This window comes from Strigops habroptila, chromosome 1 (assembly GCF_004027225.2).
Source record: "Strigops habroptila isolate Jane chromosome 1, bStrHab1.2.pri, whole genome shotgun sequence".
Lineage (NCBI taxonomy): Eukaryota > Metazoa > Chordata > Aves > Psittaciformes > Psittacidae > Strigops > Strigops habroptila.
This window is the reverse complement of record NC_044277.2, coordinates 95,411,597-95,437,724: the sequence shown is the minus strand read 5'-3', so window position 1 is coordinate 95,437,724 and position 26,128 is coordinate 95,411,597. Positions and strand designations below refer to the sequence as shown.

Below are 26,128 nucleotides of genomic sequence, written 5' to 3'. Positions count from 1 at the left end.
CAGTTCAAGACCAGTGTGGCTCCTGTGAATGGTTGACTGCACATATATTCATTTAATAGAGCTCACACTATGACATGTATTGGCCAGCTGCATTTCCTCCCCACTTCAGCAGTTAATTTCATCAATAACTTATCTCATAGCCTGTTTCCCTTTTATCCAGAAAAAGAGACTGCTTTCTGCCAAGTCAGCTTTCAATAGTGATCACAACAGCAAAACTGAAACAATACAATCCTCTTCTCTGCCTCAAATACTGCATCACATTTGACTAAGTAATTTTAATTACTCTATGAAGTACTGATTTTAAACCCAGCTTAAGTAAACTATAAACATGGGAGATTAAACATATAATTACAAACCATGTATGAAAACAACTCTTGACTCCGTACCAAGCCCTTGGACCTTTAAAAAACTAAACATTCCCCACTGTATATTGCATGGAAGTTAGACATATTTTCTTTACTTTTGGAAGGTATTTGGGTTAGCAGTGCGTAAAACTTCTAATAATCAAAATCCTCTGAAAAAAACAGCTATTTGTAAGTAAAACCCATTTTTAAATGCTTGGAAGCATTGCCTCCTTTCCCCCATCACAAAACAAAACAAAAAGTAGTAAAAAAATGGCATTATGTACTTTAATAAAATGCTTTAGGTAAATGTTAAAAATAATTTACGTTTCTAATCTGAATATAACATGCCAGGAAAAAACACATCTATACAAATCTCAGGAATTGCTTTTCCCTCTGAATTCAGTGATAACTCTTGAATCTGACAATTATTTTAGAGCACACAAACTTTTTTCCAAGTTCTCTACTGCTTAAGGGAAAAGTCATTAAGTATCTTAACTATTTACAAAAGCATAGCTGTATATAAAAAAAAGAGAGTAATTCATAAGGCTGCATATAAAAGGAGAATGAATAATATCAAACCTTTTACTTTATACAGTGATGGCACTCAGATGCTTATTTCCCGTAACAATACACAGTCATTCAAGATTAGTGAACAAAGACGAACATTGTGAAACTCTGATTTATTTCTGTCTTTATAGTGAAAATTTTGGAGTGATGTGAATTAGAATTTCAGAGTTGATTTAAGGAAATTACACTGGGCTTAAAGAATTCAGTCATTTATCAGAAGTGGTGCCAACATCACATAAGCACATTTAAACTAATTTACAAGTATGTAATATTAATTTAGCCTAATCAGTTGAAGACAGGCATAAATCAGTTTACAGCATAACCATGCAAGGTGCTGCCCAGTAGCAACTAAACTGATTTTTAAAGCTATTTCAGTTTAAACCTGTGAAACTTGTATGCTTAGGAAAGTCCTAGGACTACAATTCTATTTGTTTGCGTTCTAGCAAAAGCTCAACTATTTGAGGCCTGTCCAGAATTTACTCTAAGATTGCTTTTCTGTGGAAAAGCAGCACTTGCAATAGGAAGAAAACCATTTTAAGAACCTGAAGTAACTATGTAACTTTAAAATATAGGGATACCTTGCTAATTGTTAACAGACTTCTTGCTTATGGTTATTTGAGATACCAATAAATCTCAATTTTTTGAGATTAAAACCCATTTTTTTTAAAAAGTTACTTTGTGTGTTAGTAGAATATTGAACAAAAAAAAGCATTTATTTCAGTAGCTTTTATGGTGTTTTGAAACAGAAATACAAACACTCATCTATGAAGGCACTGATTTAGGGCCATGATATGCTTGGCCTAGATTTGTCAAACAAATTTGTGCCCAATACAGAGTAAGCAGGAAGAATCCTACTTACTCAAGTGTGTGCTGGACTTCAGGCTTTAATCACAACATACATGCAGGACACATACATGTCAAATGCTTCTGGGAATGGTTTACACTTCCATGTGCATCACTGTTTTCGTGGGCCTGTGTATTTCCAGAAATCCTGAAGAAAAAGACCCTCAACAAAAATTTTCAAACTAAACACAGGCTATACTTGGAAAACACTGGTCACATTTTAGAGTAAAAAAAAAAAAAAAAAAAAAGAAAAAAAAAAAGAAAAAAAATTGAGCAAGGAAGAAAAAGGACACTCGTCCCAAACCAGAAAGGGAAGCTTGTTAATGAAGTAAAAAAATTCTGTAATAAGCTTTTTCTTAATACTATGCATCATCATTCCTCCCTACTTTCTTCTTGATCATGAAATCTTCTGGGTTTGTTTTGACAAAAGGTGGGAAAGTATACTAACACTTAAAACACTTCCTTTCCAGGATTGGCCAGGTTTTTTGACTAATAGCAACGTGAAAAATTAGGATCATTTTCTTGCTATAAGAAACTAAACTATCTTACTTGCCCTGTATCCAGAACTTCGTTTTCATTTCCTCACTCCTAGTTCCCATCATGGAAGAAAGATCTGAGAAAGAAGCTCTAAGTCATGAGATGAGACGGAAGAAGGAGGATTCTAAATTAATGGAAAAAACCCTATGGAATAACTTATTCTAACTAGCATTAAAAAATATTAAAGTGAACAACATATCATTATAAAAATACTTCCACATTTCTGTCCTTCACTTTTTCTGCTCTTGCTTTAAGCAATCACTTACAGCAGATCTTGTCTTCAACTACACCTACTTAAGCAGCATTTCACAAGTGAGGTTATTTTTAAAAAGATCTCCATTTTTAGATTTCACAAGTACATTCAAATCCCTTCCACAGAGCCTGAACAGTCAAACCACACATGGTATTTGTTACAAATGTCAGCATACACAGTAAAGAATAGTACATAAGAAGCCAAATCAACACTACACAAGTTCTGAAAACTGTATTTAACTTTCTCTTGGAGAACATTAAAATGAACAGATTTCTGCTTCCAATTTTTTCGCCAAATATCAGCCAGCTTAAAAAAAAGAAACTTGCCAGTAAGCACTAAAGAGAACTTATAGGTATAATTCAAATATGCCATTGCACACACATTTTAATGTTATCTGGTGCTAAAGATGCATCAGAGAGAAGCAGCTACAATTTAGTTGTATATAGCAGGTATGGAGGAATATGCATATTTCACAAGCATATTAAAGGCCAAGCACCCCAGTCTTAAAAAGGTATTGTTTTGTCTGGATAAATGCAGGGTTGAATTCCACACTCTATTATAGACATATCATCAAAAAACAACCGTAGAGTGTGTGCACTTGAACTAGCCTAAAAATTAAATTATGTTTACTTTCTATAACACGTAACTGATAAGAATTCATGTCAGTTATTCTCAGAGTTAATGCTAAACCACCATTACTCATCTGGATTCTTCTCAGTCAAATCTAAATAAAATTATGTCTGCCTTCTCTCTCAAGAGCTGTATCCAATGAATTTTTTACAAATGAGAACAACAGCTACAACTAATGCCTTTCAAGCCTCAGCAAAACTGAATTATTAAATCTGTCTGCCTATATCCTATTACAGCCTACTTATGAATACTTGATTTTATTTTGTATAATTGACAACAGTTGTCAGGAAAGGAAGGTTTTAACAGCAATCAAATTAAGATCAACTGGTATAAGTATCACAGTGAAGAGCCTGTGTCAAGTGTTGATGAATTAATTGATGGGTCACTGGGAAACAGGGCACGTGGAACTGGGGTGTCATAAGCAGCTATATATTGTCTAGTAATATTACCAGCCTTGCTGCTTTAGGTCAGAAGCATTCAAAGAGATGGGTTACTAGAATATACCCAACAAAAGAAAAATGGACTTTGACTTCACACACCTAACACCAGATCATTTACGAACAACTTAATTTTTAAATCATTTATATTACTTAAGTGACTATGTGCATGAAAATTTTAAACTGATGACAAGATGAATAGCAGCACCACGATAACATATTGGAGTACAGTTTCATTTACCACTATAACAAGAAGCTTTCAATTATGATAGCTTCTAAGAAGGAAAAAAAAAAAACAAACCCAAGACACCTGAAACATCCCAAACATTTAAACTACAATGTCATCACGTAGGATGCAATCAAAAAAATTAGTGGCATTTATAGAAGACTGGCTAAATTAGTTTTAAAGCATTAATTTCTCTTAAGACCATGAAAGAATTGTGTGTACTTGAGATATTTGATCTGAATTAAGAAACCGATGAAGCAATTGATTAATTGGAATTTAAGCCATCAGTCACTGGATCCATCAACAGATTCATTTACATTCTAAACAATCAACTGATGGTCTTATAGGATACCATGTATTAATACACAGTCAATATGATACCCCCAAACTCATCACAGTTCCTTACTGACAAGCACAGAGATGCTTTTAATCCAAGCTTGATCACACTGCATCTTTTTTGAATTGCTGTATTGATTCAGTACGCTTTAGGAATTTTTACCTCTATTTTTATTAAAAACATTATGGAATTCTGTTGTGGATAGCAAACAATGTTCCATATTAAAAAAAAATAAAATAACAATTAAAACCAAAAAATCTACATTTATTCATACTCACATTCTCAAATTTTAACTTACTGATTTATATTATTGAGATATACAGAAGAATATTCAAAAGCATTAATTTTTATCTTTTCAATTTAATAGGATTTGATGCACCACTTTGCTCCATTATTATTCTGTTGTGTACTAGTAATCTCCTTTTGGAGAAACCAATGATACAGAAAAAAAGATAATGTGAATTATTTGCATCTTCAGTTTAATGACCAAATTAAAAACTCTGCCACACTGAATGCTTAGAACACTGAAAAATTTCTTGTGTTTAAGATATAAAATAAAAAAAAAAAAAGTGAAGGAGGCCAGAATACCTCTTTAGAATGATATGAAAATCAGTACTGTACTTGGCAGATGTCAGCTTTACCATTACATTTTATACCATCACCAGAATATTTTTCACTGACACTACTCCCTGTTTGTGCATTTGCTTAGTCTGCTGTTGTTTTTAACACTCAGAACAGGAGCAACCTATGGAGATCTGTCTCATGAATGATCCAAACATATCACCTGATTAAAGTCCAAGAATCTTGAGAATATTTTCAGCCTTGCTTATTCATTTGTAAACCAATTTTGCTCACAACTTCAACATAGTCATATTTTCTACATATGTTAGTATTAGAAGCATGTTGCTTGACAACCAGTAGATGATACATCTTCCTTCAAATGAATCAAGGATGAAAGTATTTTCCAGAAGGTATTGTAACACAGAGAAAAATCTCCTACCTAGTGTAACCTACTACAGCAAGCTAATTTCACTGAGATTACAGGCTGATACAAAATACACTGCACAACTGAATAGGTAAAAGTGATGAAACTGAACCTTAGCAACTATAGAGGTCTTTCAGCACAAAAGTGGCTCCACTGCAAACCATTTTAAGACCCCACTAAAACAGGAACATTGTCTAACACAGATACTATTCCATAAGTGTTATTCCATAAACACCATCCATTTTGATATCATTATTTGAATCATTCTTCTCGTCCAAGTTCTGCTGGCATTTTCCATTTCTCTGTCCCTAGCACACAGTGCTCATTTGGCCCTCACAGGAAAACATTCCAGTTTGCAATTGGAGAGTTGGTTCTTGTTTAAAATGTATTACAAGAATTATTCCAAGTGAAGTACTGCTTAAAGATTCAGTAGGATCCTTCTTATGTACAGTCAAATGTACGATCAAATATGCAGTAGTTACATTATACAGAACAATCATTAAATCGTAACAGAAACTGAATCTGGAATCAGGACTTTTTAACCAGCTTTCCTTTTTTTTTTTTTTTAACTTAAATTTCAGTAGAGAGATCAAAATCTATTCAATACATTTTCTGATCCAAATACAAAGCACACATTAACATTGATACCACAAGTAAAGGTTCAAAACATTCAAAATATTTTAAGATGATTGACTTAACAGGCTCTGATTTGAAAGCTCTGACAGCACAGCAGAACTCACTCTCCCCATCAACAGCCCTAAACCATTTATTTCTAAAACCCAATACTACAAAAAATACATATGCATATACACCTCAAAGAGGAGAGCTTGTAGTTAATGTAAAGACCATTTTCTCTCCTGGCGAAAACAGAGCTCACAAGCAAACAGAGGAGGTTGGGAAAAAAAAATAAAAATGGCCAAATATACCAGCATCCATTGAAAGCACAGTCTTGAAGATTTTAGCAGCAGCAACCAACTTGAAGGACATGCCATTAACTAAATTAGGAGGAGCAGTAATCAAAGCCTTAGTATCTCATAAAGCTTAAACACAGAAAAAGTACAAGTCAAAGGAGCTGACAAAATCATCGGATTACAATAGTACATGAAATAGCTGTGAAATTACAATAGCACACGAAAAACAAGAGGATAAATCTTTGATTAAAAATTTAGCAGCACATTTTCCTTTACCAAACAGGAGCCTGGGAAGAAGCATCAGACCCAGCTGCAAAGATTTATTACTGGTCTTCATTACAGCAAAAAGCAGAGGATTTCTGTATCTTTCCAATTTCTCTTTAATTGGCAGACAGAAGGCGGCTGTGTAAAGCTACATGGACACCTGCCAATGAGAACTGTAACTAAAGTAGTTAAGTATTTGAGCTAAATTTCACATGTACCAAGGGCAATGACAGCGTGGCAACATGTGCCATAGCACTTGTATGGAGACCCTGTGCCACCCTCAACTGCATACTCCTTACAAGGCAGGTTGCTCCACATTAGGTTTTCTACCACTGGAAGGAGACCTGCTCAATTAAGGTAGTTCAAGTCTACCTAAGCTTCCATTCCAACTGCAGCCAGCCACACACCTTAAGCCCCACATGAAAGTCAGGATCTGATTAACATGTGCAAGCTATCCTTGCACATGTTAATATCCTTATACATTAAGATTGATTTGAGGAGCATTTCCAAATTTTTACTGAGACAACTTTAAAACTACTGCAAGATCAATCCTCATTAGACCTAATAATCAGAACTTCATACGTTATGGAGAAATTCCTTTTTCATAATGAGGATGAGGACCACCAGGACGTATTTTCCAATTGTTTCAAAGAATTATCAAGGGAATTCTAACAGCTTGTCTAGTAAACCCTTCAGGTGAGAAAAAAAAAAAACCCAAACCCCCGAAGTTACACAATCTAATAGAAGAAAAAGGTGACAGTATCTTTAAAAAAACCATAATGCATGGCATCAATCTTATGAACACATACATTACAGGAAACATTATAAATTGCTTCTACGTAAGGAATTCTTGAACTGAACTTCTGCAAGAGTAATCTCTTTGTCTTTAATTTTCAAAGCCTTCAACAACATATTCACAGTCTATCAATTCTGAATTTCCATATAAGTTTGTTTGCCTGACTTGCCCTGTCTCCGACATCTGCTTTGATGATTTTCACCTTCAGCTTTTCCAGGCTGCTTCCCAAAATTAAGGGAACTGTTTGGGATTTCAAGATACTCAAACTCCTAACTCCACCAAACCATCAAATGCCCTAAAATTCTAGGGAAATGCATTACTACTGGAGATTGAGAACAGGCAAATTTATGCCTACCACAATGCACAGTCTCCTTGCAGATCAACTTTTTTAACTCTTACTAATATTTTTTTCTTTTTAATACGGAAAAGAAATAAATAGTAAATATTTATCTTTTACTGCTTATTTTGCTAAAAATCCAGTGAAAACCATGCATTGAACTAGTCACGCAACTATGCATAGAAAATACAAGAAAATAATTAGGGAATGAATTACATGATCATGTTTTCTAATAACATTTTATTGCGTGATTTTACACCAGTAGTAGAGAGAAATACTATTAGGAGCTTAATGCTTGCTGACACCTCCTCCTTCCACCGCAGAACACTCATACTATCAGACTATATCTTAAAAGAGTAGCTGATCACATAGAATCAGTATTACTCAGTGGCTTAAAGTAGATACCAAAACATTTCAAGCCCAAGTTAAATCAAATGTTAAAAACGTAATAGGAACTGAAGTATAGAAAAACAGATTAAAGTACTTTGGACAGATTGTTGGCAGCTACTCATGCCCTGAAGATAAACTTTTATCTGGCCGTATGTGCAAACTTAACTCTAGTCATTTATCATTCTCTATAGCAGTAGATTTTGAAAGCATTTTAGTTGCCAGACAGGTAGGGTTTATAACGCTTGTTTGCTAAACATAACAGAATATTCCAGAATGTGTGAAAAATGCAACTCCTTCAACCTTATTATTCTGCAGTAGTTGGTTTCATAAAGAGATAAAAAGTGACATGAGTTGCACAACTGAATTCCAAACTGACATTTTTTCCTCTGGTTTGATTTTCAAGTATCTGAAGTTCCAGAACAGATTGGGGCCCAGACAATTAAGTTGTTTGCAGAACACTTACTCCTAACTGCCCAGAATAAATAGATACTACTTGCATCACCTTTATTATATTTTTACTTGCAGAGGGAGGGTGCAAAGACTGAGTGAGGCTGTTTTCAGTGCTGCCTAGTGACAGGACCAGAGGCAGTGGGCACAGACTGAAACACAGGAAGCTCCTTGAACATCAGGAAACAAATATTTTTTTTTAACTCTGAGGATAAACGAGCACTGGCACAGCTTGTACAGAGAGACTGTGAAATTTCTCTCCTTGGAGGTATTCAGAAGTTGCCTGGACATGGTCCTAGGCAACCAGGTCTAGGTGGCCCTGCCTGAGCAGGGGTGTTGGACCAGACGATATTTAAAGATCACTTCTAACCTCAACCATCCTGTGTTCCTGAGATAGCATCTTAAGTACTCACATAGGTAAGACCAAAACAATGTAATGCAGACATGAAAAACACAAGATGTAACAATCATGCAACTGGCATTACCTTGCAAGTATTTGCAAGGTCTTTGCAGTCAAAGGATTGTGAGAATTTGTAAATGATTTCTCATTTCCCTGTTGCTTCCATTACAATAGGTGTACTGGTATACATACAATATTTTGGAATGTCCACATCAGTAAATTACTGTATATTGGATTTAAAGACAGACAACAAAAAAATTTGGTTTATGATGATGATTTGTGCTTGACAGCAGTAGAACTGATCAGTGGGAGTTGCTCTCTCTAGAGTATTACCTTTATTTGCCAGTTTGGTAATTACTGAAGTCTACAGCAGCTTACATATTAAAATGCATTTGTGGACCTTATTTTACTAGACTTCTACCTTTACAGTTAATAAAAACTTTTATCAGTTTGTTAGAAGAGCAGTATCTTAATGCAGTACTCTGTCTCTTAGAAAAATGACTTTTTTGCAGAAGTAGTGGCTATTATTCTATATTGAATCAACTGTCTGCCAAAAATTCTAACTCTGTCCAAGAGACAGATGTACAAGGTTCAAATGCTATGGTCAGGAAAGCTGAAGTAGACCAGTAGAAGCAATTCCACTTTACCCTTTGGAAGCTCAGTCTCTTCCAGAAAAGGCTGAAGAGAAAATCCAGCTCTACTTTTCATACCATCACGAAGCATTATCTGTGACAAGGGGGACCTCAGGAGCAAAAAGAAAGGTTTAGCTAAGATTAATCAATTTTCATCCTCCTAAAAAGCTAATAACGAAACCCATAAGAGTGTTATGGATCAGCCTGTCATAGGCCTAAATAGGTAGCAGCAGTATGTAATACAAGCAATTCTTCATAGTCTTAGCATCTATAGAGCATGTCACAAGCCCAAAAGGTAGTTATCCCTTGGCTATTCCAGCTGCAGAGGCTTCAGCAAATAGCCCACGTAGCCCTATTTCCAAGCACAATATTATTCTTCCAGGCCATCTTTCTCCCAGTCATGATCAACTCGTGGCTAACTTCAACCAGGTATGGCAGACCAAAGATCTTAAGGATATGAAGTTATATAAAGACAAGTTTTATAAAGACAAACACAAGATTTTCATGAAGGACCAGTTTCAGTTCATATCAGAACACCTTTGTGTGTTAGCACAGAAATACCTGACCTGGACCAGAAGCCAGTTGCTGAACCAAGGCACCAACACAAGGCACAACTAAGGCAGAGGACAAAGATTTTAGCTTACAGAAGGAAAAGGTTTATCTTTAAAATTTTATTGCTGCTTACAAACACAGTATCTTTGATAATACTCCCATAACAGTGAAGTCATCGACACCTGCTTCAGTTGGCAGTTCCTGTGGACAACAATAAACTTATACTATGATGTCTGGAATGCCCTGCCTAGCTTTTTGATCTATGATTAGGATGGCATATAGACAAATAGAATGTAGAGAAGCATGCCAAGCAATTTAAAGAATCACCTGAAAAGTATGTTAAAGGCCACTTAGGATCTAGCTTAATTTCAGTAAGGGAGATTTCCACTGGTGTAACACAATTTACATAACAGCTTTCCACTAAGGCAGTCAGTTGGTTTTGGCACGATGCCTGCTTATACACCAAATGAAAATAATCTTAAATCCTCTATTGCAGCCATCTTAGCATGAATGTTTCCTTTAATCTGGTGGAAGGCTGATAAATGGGACACATCTTCCAAATTGCTTGCCGTCTCTGCCATATGTAATGAGCAAAACCTTAACACACACACACCCCCCCCCTTTCTAAATATATGTCAACCCAACATATTATTCCAGAGTTTTTTTTTTTTTTTTTTTACCTTTTTATTTTGGAAGCCAATGAACATCTTGTGGAAACCTGTGTTATATGAGGAGCCTGACAGCAGCAAAGAATTCACATCTGAGAAGTGATTTCCACCAGCTCCATCCCCCAGGGAAGTAATCCTAATTCTAAACTCAGCCATCTAGCTACCTCCATTCATGAAAGAGAGGAATACTAATGTTACAGACTGTCAAACATGAACACTAAACAAAGACCCACCTACATTAGTTTTTAGGCTTTTATAAAAGTCTGGTTAAAAAAACCTAGGAATCTAATAAAATAAATGTACATAATTAGCATCAAGTCATTATATCAGATTATTTAAAGATATTCTACCAAAAAAAAAAAAAATATATATATCTCGTAAGAATTCAGTTTTATCAAAATAAGCCTGATTCTCTGAAATTCAGCTTCTACGATGCAAAGTTAGAAGTATCCTAAAAAACTCAACATCCCTAAAAGTGTGGGAATTGGAGGAAAACAAGCCCATGCCATTGTCTCATTTCTTCCATAGCACCACACTTGCATAAAAAGAAGCCAGAATAGTTTTAGGTTGAACTTTGTAAACTACCCATTTATAACTCAAACTGCTTCTTTTTTCTGACTGAAGATTTAGGATACTGCATTGCTGAAAACTACATTAATATGTAGTGTAAATACTGAAGTTGGAAAATAGTACTTTGCCACAGAAGAAGCTTACAGGGTGTGCTGGATTTTAAAATTAGTTCAAACTCTTCGTTTTACTCTTTATAGATTTATAGTAACAAGTTATAGTTAAACTGTTTTATTGCAGAGAAGATAAAATAAAATTACATATAGAACATAAAACCATGCAAAAACTAATGTGTTTTACAAAGTACTTAAAGTGCCAACTATAAATTAAACCATAAATCAGTCAAAACTGCAGCATCCAGGAAGAAACAATTACAGATGCAAGTGTTCACTCTTTAGTCAAAAAACAATTACTGCCATATGCTTGAAGTTCAGGGGATTTTTTTCTTTTCGAGTTTCACCCTCCCCCCCACCCCGGTTTGTTTTGTTTTTAAAGAAGTGCGACACAGTTAACCTGTTGAATTTTCAATGTTAAAAATCACATTCCACTATGCCACATATAGCATAAGTATATATAAAACAATTTGTAGCAGAATTCTGGAAAGATTTTACTCAATTTGCTCTTTACTCACCTTACATTATAATGAATATTCCATAGTAGGTACACAACTCTTTCAAATTGTTCACAAGCATTTTCAATATTGATTATGGAAAGCCTACTGTTACAACATGATAAACTTCTGAAATAAGTAGTTTTATTTTCTAGATAGCAATTTAACAGAGCCTCTTACAGGAAAATTTTAATTATGACATTCCAAGAAAGGTGACTGAAGTAGACTTAAACACTGAAGTAGACTTGATGAAATTTAGTTTCAGAAATGTTATTCTTCACACATTTCTGATGTGGGGATGCAGCCTGTTCCCCTTCCCCATCTCTATCTTGACAAAGAGATAGTTTTATTTATATTAACTCTGGTCCTTCAAGATCTACTATTCATATATATTCCAATCAAGACACAGAGCTATCCTGTGCAGATGCATTTCTGGCTTGTATTGTTCACTGACGACCACACCTATACCATATTCTTCAACTAATAATATTACAAGGAGGGGAGTCAACACAGTGTCTTATAACCTCAGAAACAGAATCCAGGAATTTAAGAATTAACAGGGAGGAAAACATGGTACAGTGCAGATATGCAAAATACATAATTTAAGAACTTGTTTTGCTGCAAGCTAGGCAACCGTCTCATCTTATTCTTGTTCATTTATCCCAGCAGTGACAATGCATCTGATGTAAACTGCTATGAGGATCCTAGCTAACGACAGCAAGAAAGCGCTCACCAGACAGTTTTTGATGCTCCTTCAAGAGCAAACACTGAACAATATTACATATTGAGTTTCCTAGTAAAGGCTAGGAAAATTTTGGATCAACACACACTGCATGCAAGCAGCTTAGTTTAAAAGTAACTCTTCTATGGGTGCAGAAGTCCTCCTACTTTTCTAGGAGCTGTGATACCAGCTGAAACAGTTTTAGGGTCAGTAGGAAAAGAAATAATTGTGAGTAGACCCCTAAACCAACATTATCAGTCCTTTTATAATCATGCAGCATCCAAGAAATTTGTCAGAAGCATTATGCATTTTAATAAAACACGGTACTGTGGGAGGAAATAAAGAGAAAAGCCCATGTATCCTGAACAAGAATGGTTAACCAAGACAGGGATGATATACAGATCATTAGGAAACTTTGTCAGTCCAGGCCAGTTATAGATGATCTAGTGCATCTAATCAGCATTTGAAAATCATTAGGAAGACACAGTAACTATATACGGTAATTTCTTTTACCAAATATATAGCTCTAGTAGGGTTCTGTAGGCTATCAGAAATATTTTGTGTTCTTTTGCAAATGATCTCTGCAAATTTAGACTTTTATCTGAAATATATGATAGAACTCCAATGCCGCAGTGCAATACCAAGTGCCACTAATACAGGGTTTACCAATATCACAGCTATTAGCCTTTTGAAATTTAGTGCTGCCTGACAAATATCAGACAGTTCTTCAGGATCTGAAGAGAAATGGTTAGCATAAAGGAGGGAAACTCATTGGAGTTATATAGGGGGCATCCAATAGTAATTTCTAAACTTTAATCAAAACAGCTGTAATTTACAGGGTTTCTATAAAGGAGATACTTGTTTCTCAAAGATGAAGAGTACTTCCCTATCACCATCTGAAGAGAAATAGAACTAACGAGAAGTACTTTCTCTCACTCAAGAAGATTTTTGTGCAGTTTTCTGACTGATCAAAAAGGCAGTATCATTTCTAACTAAAAAAAAAAAAAAAACCCACAAAACCCAAAACAACTCAGTTATCTCAGGGTTTTATCTCATTGCAATAGACTTTTTTAAAAAATATTTTAATCACATATTAGTAGTTTGAGATTTCAGTTCTTTTCAATTTAATAACTGAAATACAATCAATGACATTTAAATGTGTTGCAAGATAATGATTTACAACTAATCATTTAAAATACTGTCATCTAAAACAAAACCAATCTTTTAAATATAAAGTAGTCTTACTATTTGCTTTACCTCAACATTTTGTTATAACAATTCATAAAAATCATCTTTTTGCAGGAACGTATCTATAATCTCATGTTAAGATTTCTCCTGTTTTACAGTCCAAGCATACTGCATTTCTCACATGTGCACTCTCTCCCATTAATTTGAAGAAGGCTGATTTCCTACCATCAATCTACTGACCACTTCAAACTGACCACTATGCACAACCTAAAATTTTACTGCAACCACAAACTTAACACTTAACCAACCTGAATTATCAAAACATACCAGTTTTTTCCGATGTTCTGAGAAACACCATGTCAGATGGGATTCGTTGATTCTGAGGAGAAAGGAAAAAAAGGTGTATTTTTAATAAGTAGGAAAAAAACCCCAGTGAATTCCAATCAAATGTCCAGTAAGATCTATCACCAAAAGGTCACACTTGGATTGAAACTCAATTAAAATAGGATTTCTCACAGTACTTTACATTCAGCATTTACAATTCAGAAATCAATATTTTCGAAAAATATACAATAAGCAAACAACAGCTAATCCTTTCAGATGCTCTTTATAAGTGAATCATAAATACCTAAAGAACTACAACAGATTTACATTTTCTTGACTGAAAGCAGTAGTTTGAGAATATAAATATCTAATTGAAGTATTTCAAAAGTAATTTCAGGAAAACTCTGACACTCAGCATATGTAATAGAAGAAACTGGAATTTAACACATCTGTCTTGGCACTCAAGTTGCAAACGTGTACCAAGTATTCTCCTCTCCCCCAACACACACAAACATACACCGAGGAAACAGTAACTCAGAGAACAGCATTTTCCTATTCTACATCTATAAACCCCTCCTTTACAAAGACAAAAATGAATTAATTTTTCTTCTCAGCATCTAATGCAGAGCCATACGCACAGATGCATCTGCACACCTGTTCTGCCATTTCCCTTTGAAGCACAGAACTACCTGTATCAAATCACTTTGTCATTTGTTTGTTGACCACAGAAAGGGCAATCTAAGCTTTCACAGATTAAACAAAATGAACAGTGCTGCCTTCCCACACACATGCAATCTGTGATGTGACTACCCAAATCCTTAGCTCTCCCACCACTTGTTTACAAGGCATTTACCAGCACCAGTTAGACATTGCCAACATAAGGTTTTAAGAATGAAAAAATGGGAGAAGTAAAAATAACCAACATGTCAAAACCTGAAAGATACAGGACTGGAAAGGAAAAAAAGCAACAGATGAAGCTGACAAGGACCAGGATGAACAATGGACAGAGCAATGAGAAAAGATACTGTACTGAATTCCAGTTTGTTCAATCACAACTTATGTCCAGTACATGGTGTACTGTTTGATACTGAAGCTAAACACAAAGATTCATTTGCACTTCATTTACAGACTACCTTTATCCAATTAAGAAATCTCAGTGAATATTACTAATAGTTTTATTAGTTTAATGCTAAAAAATATTTCTTAATATTCATTTCAGATTAATTGTTAAGAGGATATAACCCAGAAATATTTTTCACATACAAAGTGCCCCCATTTGATAATAAGAATCATAGAATCATAGAACAGTTAGGGTTGGAAAAGATCTTAAGATCATCTAGTTCCAACCCCTTGTCATGGGCAGGGACGCCTCACACTAGACCAGGTCATCCAAGGCTCTGTCCAACCTGGCCTTGAACATTGCCAGGGATGGAGCATTCACCACTTCTTTGGGCAGCCTGTTCCAGGGCCTCATCACCCCCACAGAACTTCCTTGTATCTAACCTGAACTTCTCCTGTTTAAGTTTAAACCCATTACCCCTTGTCCTATTGCTACAGTCCCTGATGAAGAGTCCCCCCCCAGCATCCTTGTAGGCCCCCTTCAGATACCGGAAGGCTGCTGTGAGATCTCCATGCAGCCTTCTCTTCTCCAGGCTGAACAGCCCCAACTTTCTCAGCCTGTCTTCATACGGGAGGTGCTCCAGGCCCTTACTGTCCTCATGACCCTCCTCTGGACTTGCTCCAACAGCTCCATGTCTTTCTTATGCTGAGGACACCAGAACTGTACACAGTACTCCAAGTGGGGTCTCCAGGTTTTCCTATTATACTTGATTGATAATGCCTTGAAAGCCACTGCATACCTAAGGCTCATCTTTTATTTTTTAAGAGCTCAACTGTCTGAGTGGAGAAGAAAAACATAGCTGACAAAGCTCACAACATGGCATACACAAACCTCAGCTTTCAGCCTTAAAAACCTGATTGAATTTACTCAACATAAAAAGTAAAGAAGCGTGAGCATTTCAAAACTCCACAATTATTCCATATTTCACACTTCATTAGTAATCAGACTGCAAAATTAATACAGCAATAACAATTCAATTGTGGCTCTATTTTGCACATAAACTACCAGCTATAGAAAAGCAATTAATTATTTTATACAGAAGAAACAGCAATGATGATGGGTTCAGGCTAATCTGAAAACTTCGAGACATTCAGCAATGGAACATCTCACATACTGAATGCAGCATTCAGAACATCATCTTTAAATTTTGTAATAGTAATCCCAATCACAATACTTTTGTTCACTGCATCGAAGTGGAATATACAAATTCTATGGATTGTTAAGAAGATGTAAGTATCAAAGAAAAACATAATGGGTTCAAAATTATCTTTACATGAAATTCTAGTGCATTCAGCACGTAGCAGCTCTTGAATGTACTTATCCCAACAGGAATCTAGGCAATAACACTGACCACAGCATCAGCAAACACATTCAAAAACCTCCTAGAAGCACAAACACAGGGTATTTTTGTTCACTTGGGTCAATCCGAGACTATATCTCAACATTTAAGGACACAACACTGCTAAGAACTGAAAGAAACCCAGCATTCTCAAACTGGTCTGATTGGAAACCAGACACAGTTTCACATTTTTAACCCTCCTCCTTTTGCTTTTTTTAAGGCAGCACTTCCCCTTCACCACTGCATGTCAAAAGGAAAAAAAAATAGAACTAAAATCTTCAAAGCACATACAGTAGTCCCCTCCAATAAAAATAACTCAAAATACATCTGTCAAGATAATTAAACACTGCTTTGTATGACAGTGTGTGTGACTTTCAAAACACTATGCCTATGTATAAAAATCAGTGTCTCTGAACTTTTTTCAGAGAAAAAATTCACATTGTCTCACTCATAGATTAGAATAAATGTGTATTTACATCAGACAACACCACTTAAGAAGCTGATGCTTTTTCCCCGCTGCACTTTTGGCACTTGCCTCAGTTCTCAAGAAGCCACAGTTATATAGCAATATTATATCTGACCACAAAACATCCTGGATACTGTAAGCAAAGTTTTCCACTACTCCAAAGAGACCTCCCCAAGATAAGAACACAGCCACAACAGCACCATTTGGAATAGTGTGGTCTGAATAGATCTCTCAGAGTCAACTGCCAGATTCTGCATTATGCGGGCTCAGCTTTCAAAATAAGATGATAACAACTCTCTAAATCTCTCTGGGAAGCAGGTAACTGTTGCCACTCCCTGTAACAAATTCTCAAGGACACTGATTCAGAAGTGTACTAGAAGCAATTGCAACGCTATTGATGGGAAGTTCAGTATAGAGAGGCCATGAAGGGCTACAGAGATGGCACTATCTCAAGCAAACAAGATGCTTGGAAAACAAGCAAGTTTGGAAACACTGGAAAAATAGATGCATGCTCTGGTTTACCTAAAAATCCTACGCAGGTAGCAAAAAAACCCTCCTCATACCCAAAACATTGCATTATCATGCATGATACTTCTTGACATGCAGCAATTCCATTTATCTGTAAAAGCATAGAGAGTTAAAAATTCATGTGCTTGTCTGTATGTCAACAGTATTCACCTTGAAGAGGCTGCTCACCTGCAACTGCAGCTAGAACAGCATTTTGCAGAATCTTGACTTAGAAAATAATTAAACATGTAGTGAAATTTATTATCCATCATGAGCCCAGACTCAACCAGGAATATCTCATATTCAGATTTGGGAAAAAAAAACCCTGTAAAAACATTAACTTTAATAGATACTATTATGCACCTATTAGAGGAAAGAAAAAAAGAGGAAAGGGAAAATGCAACTTCAAAATTAAATAAATCTTTCTTTAAATGACAATAACAATTAAACAGATATCCAGTCTTCATATAGATTAGCTATACATTTTTGCAGCTTCCCTGCCAGCTCTGACATAAATCCATTACTCAAGTTTCAGGTTACTGGCTTCATGCCTACAAACTTCTAGTTACTTGTAAACAACGTGTAAACACTTGACCAACAGCCAAAAACTTTGCAAAAAGTAAGTCAAATGATCTAATACTGAATTAAACAAAACTTCTAATACAAACAAAACTTCTAATACAAATAAGGCATCAGGTTTTTACAAATCATTACCAACTTCCATGGAGAATGCATGTTTCACAATCAGTAAATGAAACATTCACCTGGTACTTGCTATCTAAGATTCAAGTCTTTATGCCCAACAAAATTGGGCAGAGTCTCAAGCTGGAAGGGATCCATAAGGATCATTGAGTCCAACTCCCTGCTCCTTGCAGGACTACCTAAAACTAAACCATGTGACTACGAGAATCATCCAGATGCTCCTGAACTGACATGCTTGGTGTAATGACCTCTTCCTTGGGGAGGCTGTTTCAGTGACCCACCACCCTCTCAGTGAAGAACCTTTTCCTAAGGTCCAATCTGAACTTCCCCTGACATGGCTCCATTCCCTTTTCTTGTGTCCTATCACTGTTCACCAGAGAGAGGAGATCAGCACCTCCCTCTCCACTGCCCTCCTTGAGGAAGTTGTAGACTGTAATCAAGTTAGTCATGTGATCGTTTTCACATTTTAATAGAAAAAAAATGCACCTTGAAATAATAGAAATATAATAAAATAGAAAAAAATGCATCTTTATGTCTTTTTAATGTGTTCTCTCTGCTTGTTTTTCTTTCCTGTAAGACGAAGCTTTTCTGCATTAACATATCTGAATGTATTCTTCTACGTAGGGAAGGCTATAGGCTGTCTTGTCTTTACTTTCTCCACCAAAAAAAAAACCAAACCCACTCCCCCCCCCCAAAAAAAAACCCAAAACCAATAAACCAAAAACAACCAACAAAAAACCACAAACAAAAAAACCCACAACAGTATAAGACTGACATGACATCTTGGTTTTCATCAGGTTTTCTATATTTTGGAAGTGAGCAGAAAGGTACTGCAGGAGTACTCGATACCAAAAAAACATTGTCACTATTACTGCTGACACTGGAGAACAAAGATCCCCCTGCAAAGATGTACCTAGTCACGAGAAGAGTGACTACACAGAAACAGATGGCAAATACGCTACAAAAATCTTTAACACCTCATTATGGAGAAAATTAAGTTCTGTTGTACATTGCCACAGATAAACAGCAGCAATATGTCAATCATGTTAGCCCTCTCATGTCGTATTTATCAAAGTGGAACAAGTTACAATGACAACACATACAACTTCAAGCATTCAGAAACCCATGAAGAAACTATGTAATCTCATTTACCATGAAGATGAAGCCAGAAATGTTTATTGATATATACTGAAATTTCGATACGTAAGTCATGAGAATGACTTGAATACATTGTTTTGCTTAAGTCTAGGCAGAATTAGAGCCCCAGAAAAAGAGGGCTTCCATTTCTCTCAGTGTTTGTCTATGCTGCAGGCTTACAGATTCATTCCTAGAGATATAACTACAGCAAGACAGGGGTCAACAAAAGCTAAGTACTTCCCCTGCTTCTAGGTTCCCATGGCTAACTCCACGCCATCCAGAAATACTAGCCAGACTGGAAAACAAGAAAGCCCACAAACATACCTATACTTCCCTGCAACACAGGCTACAATATTCACTTGAAAAATACTGTTTCTAATAGGTTTCAAATTACATTTTCATTTTTCTCATGTTATTACCATGACAGTGTTATTTACATAAGCTTCTCCAGCTTCGTATTCCGTCTTCCAATTCCCCACAGCTACAGATGCTCACAATTTGGCATTTACTGTCCTTCTCCACTCATGTAATGAACCATGTACTTTTCTCATTGACTAAAATATTCTTGCTTGCTTCTGACTTATAAACGGACAAGGCACTTTCTAGTTGTCTTCTTGTATCCACATGCTGTGCAATACTGCATGCTAGGATTAACTGCAATCCTTACAAATATTGGATTAATTTAACTTCACACTTGCTGTTAAGAAAAAACAATTATGTCACTTTACAACTCAAGAAAAGCTCTCAGCATTTTAAGGTAAAGCACTACTGTTCCACATGTTTTAAAACACTATGTTATGTATTGTTATTATGAAATGTTATTAAGTAAATATGCTATTAATTATAAACCATGCTATTAAGTTTTATGCCCTCCTCACATCTCCGAAATGTATTCCAAACTCTCAATAAACTACAGTGTCTAAATAACAATATTTGAACTCATTAACTCATCCATTCAATTGTCTTATTTAGGAACACTATGCACACCTGTTCTTCAACTGAAAACTAAAAATGGATCTTAACTCAAGCCAAGAAGAGCATTCATGAAGCAGCATGTCTGTTCAAGGCAGAGGACCAGTTTTGAGCTAACCTACACATGTCTTTTAGCTTCTAAAAGGCAAGATTCTCTTTATTCAGACCACTTCCTGCTCTAGTATTAGTGCATTACAAAATTTTCAGTTGAAAAAATAAACATATTACTTAAAACTAAACTGTTTTAAGCCCACTGCAGTCCCTTAGAGCTGCTTTGAAATCAATCAAACCTATTAAAAAAGAGACAATAATCAGAGGATATTCAAGGTTTAAACATAGAAAAGCCTTTCACTTAAGTTGTTAGTATTTGTGATGCAGTCACTAGTTAACATATGGATCTTCAGCTCAAATGAGTCATTAATTTCACTGCAGAAATGCTGTTGATGCATCTTCCAGTCAAATACAATGTTAACTTGTTCCTCTGCCATTAGAGTGAGCAATTGAACATTTCACTCCCGACTGGTTCTTTGGCTTAAGTCATGCTCTGAAATTGAAAACTGCTTGTTCCAACAAAACGCACTTCTCAACAGAACCAGAAAACATTTAATTGCATTAGTCTGAAGGCACCCAAACTAGGCCAAAAGGAAAAAGAAAAAGCCCTGCTGGGGCAGGAGGGAGCCTGAAGCTGAAATACAACATTCAAAGAATTATATGCATCTTACTGAGATACCCAAGTAAAATCTTCATCAAAAGAACTCTACTTGCTATTTCCCTAAATCCTTAAACATACTTTTTTTCATTAGAAAACTTTAGGTACTTACAACATATGATCTATACACTGCTGCAAATAATGCTGAAATAGATGCTAATGACCTACCTCACACAAGACATATTGATCCTCTAAGTAATTCCAGTTTTCCAAATTCTAGTATAATTCAACAGACAGATGACCTCAGTAAATCTAATGGAAGGCAGATTACCTACTAGAGTCTTCCCTACACTCTAAAATAATTAATTCCAGGTTTAGAGATTAAGAAGGCCCTAAAAAGTTTTCTAATAAAAATCAAAGTGAATATCTAAGTCTCCTAGATCTGGAATAGGCACAAGTGAGCAGCTGCAAGCTGACTCCACCTGCACTCTAAGATAGCAAGGTGTAAGGCACAACAGATGTAAAGGCCAGACATATTAGTGCTCATCTTGTGTACACTACTATATGCTGCTCAGACAGGCCCCCAAAAATATCAGGTACAGACAGACAAAAGAAAGTGAAAAAAAGATAAGAAGTAATACAGAGTACATCAAAGTAGATATACCAAACAAGACCAAAATAAGCAAAAACAAATGAGACTTGGAAGTATTGTTTTTAATTTGGACTACAGAAAAGAAAGGAAATGAAAGTTCTCCAAAACAAACAGAACAGGGATTTCTTATATATAGCTGAAAAAAGAAAATAATCTCCATCCACTAACAATTTATGAGTTCTCCAAATTCTCCAAGTGAAAGGAGAGGTGTTAACAAATAAGCAAGCACAAAATGTATCACGAGGGCATATTTGCTGAAGGATTTTCTTTTATCAGAACTAATTTACTCGACTAAACAGGATTAAAACCACTGAGAATTTGGAAAAGTCTAGTCACTGACTAGGTTCCACTGAGGATTATTCTGCCGAGCTGCAACTTGCCATACAATGCCTCAAAAAAAGCTGTAGATACAAGCTTCAACTTGATCTGCCTCCTTCCAGCTTCTCATTGGATTAACTCTCTAATACAAAGTGCGATGGGAATCACTTGCTGGCACCTAGAAAGTGAGTAACCTTTCCAGAAAAGTAAAAATAGTTTCCTCTGACAAGAAAATTAAGATGACTTTCAAGGTCACAATAATTTTAGTAGCCCAGAAAGCCATCTGAAATAAGCAATGCTGTCTTTATTACCATAATAACACAGAGGGAAAAAGAGTTCACAGCTCTCATTCACCATTTGCAACCAAACTGGAAAGCTTTTTCTCCTTTTCAAAAATATATAAACTTTTGTATTAATTATATATATTATATACGTATTATAATTATATAATGTAAAAATATATATAAACAAAACTTATCCTTGAAGGCTTCAGACATAGAAAAGCACTGATTTGAGCATCAGAAGGAAGGCATCAGTAATCAAGACAGCTTAAAACATTCAGTACAGCACAAGCCAGAGAATTCAGTAATTGTATTCCCTTCACTAGACAAATTTAAGCATATAGCAATTCATAAAATATAGATGCTTACATTCAATTAGGCTTAATATTAATAAAAAAGACTTCCTTGAAGATTCTCAAATAAGACTTGACTTTAAATACTAGCTAGTTAGTATTTCACAGACAAGAACCTTTTCTTCATATACTTTTCTTCAGAAGATAATTAGCATGTTAATAATCTTTAGCCTCTAAAATATATTTAAAAAAGTATCAACCTTTTCCACTATGATGAGGTCTCCAACTTGTATGTCTGAACTCTTAACTTGCACTTTACCTTAAAAAAAAGAAGAAATGTAATCAACTTAGGCAGACATTAATAAAGAATCACAAGAATATAAATCCCAGAATTCAAGTTATACTTAAAGACGGTACTGTTTGCTGAAAACGTTACAAATTATATAAAATAACAGATTTCATCTGTTTGAATAAATAATTCACTGGTTAAAAAAGTCTAGTTTTGTAACCAGTTAGCTGCTGTAGAAGTATTAGAGGGAAAAAAATATGTATGGAAGATGTTCAAGTCTTACCTATATCAGCAACAGAGTTGTAAAATTGGAAAAAGTCTTTCACATCCTACTAGCAGACATTTCTACTTCTGACAAGTCAAGAGTTGTTAGGCTTAGAGTCATGGAGCATTCTCACACACATTATTAGTCAGAGCCCAGTTACCAACAGGTAGCTTTGCTTGGCCACTAAAGTTATTGTGTAATTGGTACTGTCTGAAACTTGCTGGCAGTTCTAGTGAAAAGAGGTAAGTTTCTCTAAAGTCAGAAGAAATGCCTGAAGATTTCATTTTAGATAAGTAAAATATAAGCTGAAATAGAGGATTTTCATTCTCTAGAGCTGCCCATTCAGTAACTGCTGTGAACAAATCATTCAAAAATATACACAGCACATGTACCAATTTAACTTTTGAATGTTCTGTAGGGTATTAATACTTGTAAGAGTGTTAAGTTTTAACATTCTTATGTGATGGACTGAAAAACTGAGACAGAGAGGTTAAGCCCAAAATGAGTTATTATTTATGTTATCAGAATTCAGGAGTTCTAGTCCCAGGGTTCTTGTGACAAATCCAGAAAGAGTTGCTTCCCTGAGGTAAAATCAACCAAGAAAACAACCAAAAATCCACCCCAAACCCTTGCAGACAAACAAGTCATGACATACGGATATCCTCTTCCAAGATACAACAGGTGATAAATTCAGAACCTATTAACTCAGGATACAAACACATGCATATTTACACAGCCCGACGAGCTGAAATACACACCTATACAAAATATCTTTTCCCATCAGAAACACTATAATGATTCCAAGCAGCAGGTATCTGATCAGCAGGTATCAGATGACGAGTATGTCAAAACATGGTAAGGAGCTAGGGTTCTAAATAAAAGTCAGACTGAACAAATTAGAAGACCTATAAAAGCACAGGATGAGCAGCAATTGGCTTGGAATTTAATTGAAAGTATTATGAACGGTGGATTTGTCAGTGCGCATTGTACCATCTCTCAAGGTTCTACTAAGTATAAAACAAAAACTAATCTACGTTCCAAATCTATGAGACGTCATAACTCTCAATGAAGAGAGATCAGGTAGTTAACCTCAAAAAATTCCTTATGCTTACACGTGTGTTTACACAAAGGTAGTGGGATTCATGTTATAGTATTGTTTCATGCAATAGTAACAGTTTAATTCAGTTAATAATAAATGTATTCCTATAGCTAATTTTTGACACATTTTCCATTACATTAGCACTTCTAAAAATGTGCGATGTCAGAAGAGAAACAGAACTTTTGTTTGGCTTGTCTGCAAAGCTATTTCTGAAAGCCAGTTTTTGTTATTGATAATGATCTTTTACTCCAGTTAAATTTTTCAGTTGCCAAAAACACCTTCGTCCCCACCCTCAAACAAATTCTATCTTCAGTCTGACTCCTGACACTGCCATAACACATTTGTGAAGGTGAAGGGAATAGCACAAGACCAAGATATCAAAAGCTATAGCAAGAAACATTATAATTTCTCTACAGGCGTTTCAAGATACCTGTGGAAATTTAGTAAGAACCTCTCAACAACTAATTATTTATTTTTTAATCTAAAGTAACTAAAATTAAAGCTAAACCACTGAAAGAACAGCCTGATACCAAATCAACGTGTTTAGCCTGCTTAACTGCAGGACCCTGTGAATCCTCTTTACAAATTCTTAAGTTTTGACTGGAAGTGAATAGCATGTACCAGAAAAACACAGTAATGCTTACTTTGCTTTCTAAGTCTGTTAGCTTTACCAAAAGGATAACATTTCCTATTTCATTTTTAATTCCTCTGCTAATAATTTTCATAAGTTTAACAGTGTGATAACCATGTCAACTGGTTACAATAACAACAGCCACAAAAATCCTAGTTCCAGCTGTGCTGTCTCAGACCCTATGCCACCTACGCAGTCATGTATGACCAAAATCATTCAGAGATACTAATCAAAGGCAATTACTAGCAATTTTATCAACTTCAACAATTGCATTTTCCACAGTTGTGTTCTTACAGTATCATACAGTAAAGACCAAAAGACACTAAGCCTTATAGGATAAGAGAAGGTATAACACTCATTTGGAACATGATACAGGGCAGACAAAAAGCAAAGACTCCTGGTGCCAAGTATACCTACAGGAACTCACACTGCACCTTTGCTTCTACTCAGCCTAGCAATCCTGGGAATTTCATTTTATAAATTGAAAACTTTCCTTATCAAACTGTTTTCTAGGTGGCTTAGTAAAAACCCTACAGAATACCATCTCTATTACACACTAATGTGTCTTTTTAGAGCACCCTGTATATCTCTGCACTTAAGGAAGTGGCCTGTGACATACAAGACAATTATTCTACAATGAATCTGAATGGCAGGATATATTCCATTAAAAACTAAATGGTAAAACGTGGCAGTAATTCAAGAAGTGGGTTAAAATTTTGAAAAGTCAACAAATAACACTTTCTTGTAGACTAGCAAAAATGAGACTCCTTAGATGCCATCTCAGAGAACATTAAAATAATGCAATACTACATCTTAGTGAAGATGCATTTAGAGAAAAAAATAAAAAAAGACACTGAATGTTATTCACTGCATAAATTATTTTTGCAAACTATTTTTTCTCTGAAAACATCTCTGTAGCAAAACACTCCTCACCATCTGTGTAATTACCAATAACAAGTCCAAAGCTGTCAGAAGTGCCTGCGCATCCAGACTTTATAGTCCACCAAGGCGCAAGGCTTTTGCCTAAAGCAGCGTACAGAATTATGCAGAACTGGAACACTGAAATATGCCTGTAGTAATTCGTTTTACTCACAACATAAAGCCTTATGAAATGAACTGCAATAATTAGAAAAACTAGTATCTCATATGTGCTAACAACTATTTCACAAAAAAATGAAATAAAGAAAATGTGGATATATACTATATCAGAAATTACTTTTTATTAACTTTCATTATTAATTTACTATTCTTTGTTAATTTTTAATTTATTAATAAGCGATCAATAATTTTATTAGTGTCTGATTGCAAGCCACTCCTGAAAGAACAGTGACTTGTAAGAGCAGCATTTTCAAATTCTTTTTAATTTGCTATTACATTCATGGTACCCTTAGTACTGTCTGAAGTTCTGCTTCTGGAATTGGTAACAGAGCTTGTCTCTAACC

At 35.4% G+C, this 26,128-nt stretch overlaps 1 protein-coding gene across 9 annotated transcripts in view; it reads right to left on the bottom strand.

Moving 5' to 3' along the window:
- ATP9B (ATPase phospholipid transporting 9B (putative)) overlaps positions 1 to 26,128 on the bottom strand; it is a 162,388-nt gene that overhangs the window by 98,596 nt on the left and 37,664 nt on the right. For all 9 annotated transcript variants that reach the window (XM_030504681.1, XM_030504921.1, XM_030504843.1 and 6 more), the window contains 2 exons: positions 22,663 to 22,721; positions 13,970 to 14,021 (listed from right to left, as the gene is read on the bottom strand). In XM_030504681.1, the coding sequence (XP_030360541.1) occupies positions 13,970 to 14,021; positions 22,663 to 22,721 (111 nt within the window). The remainder of the gene's footprint in view (positions 1 to 13,969; positions 14,022 to 22,662; positions 22,722 to 26,128) is intronic.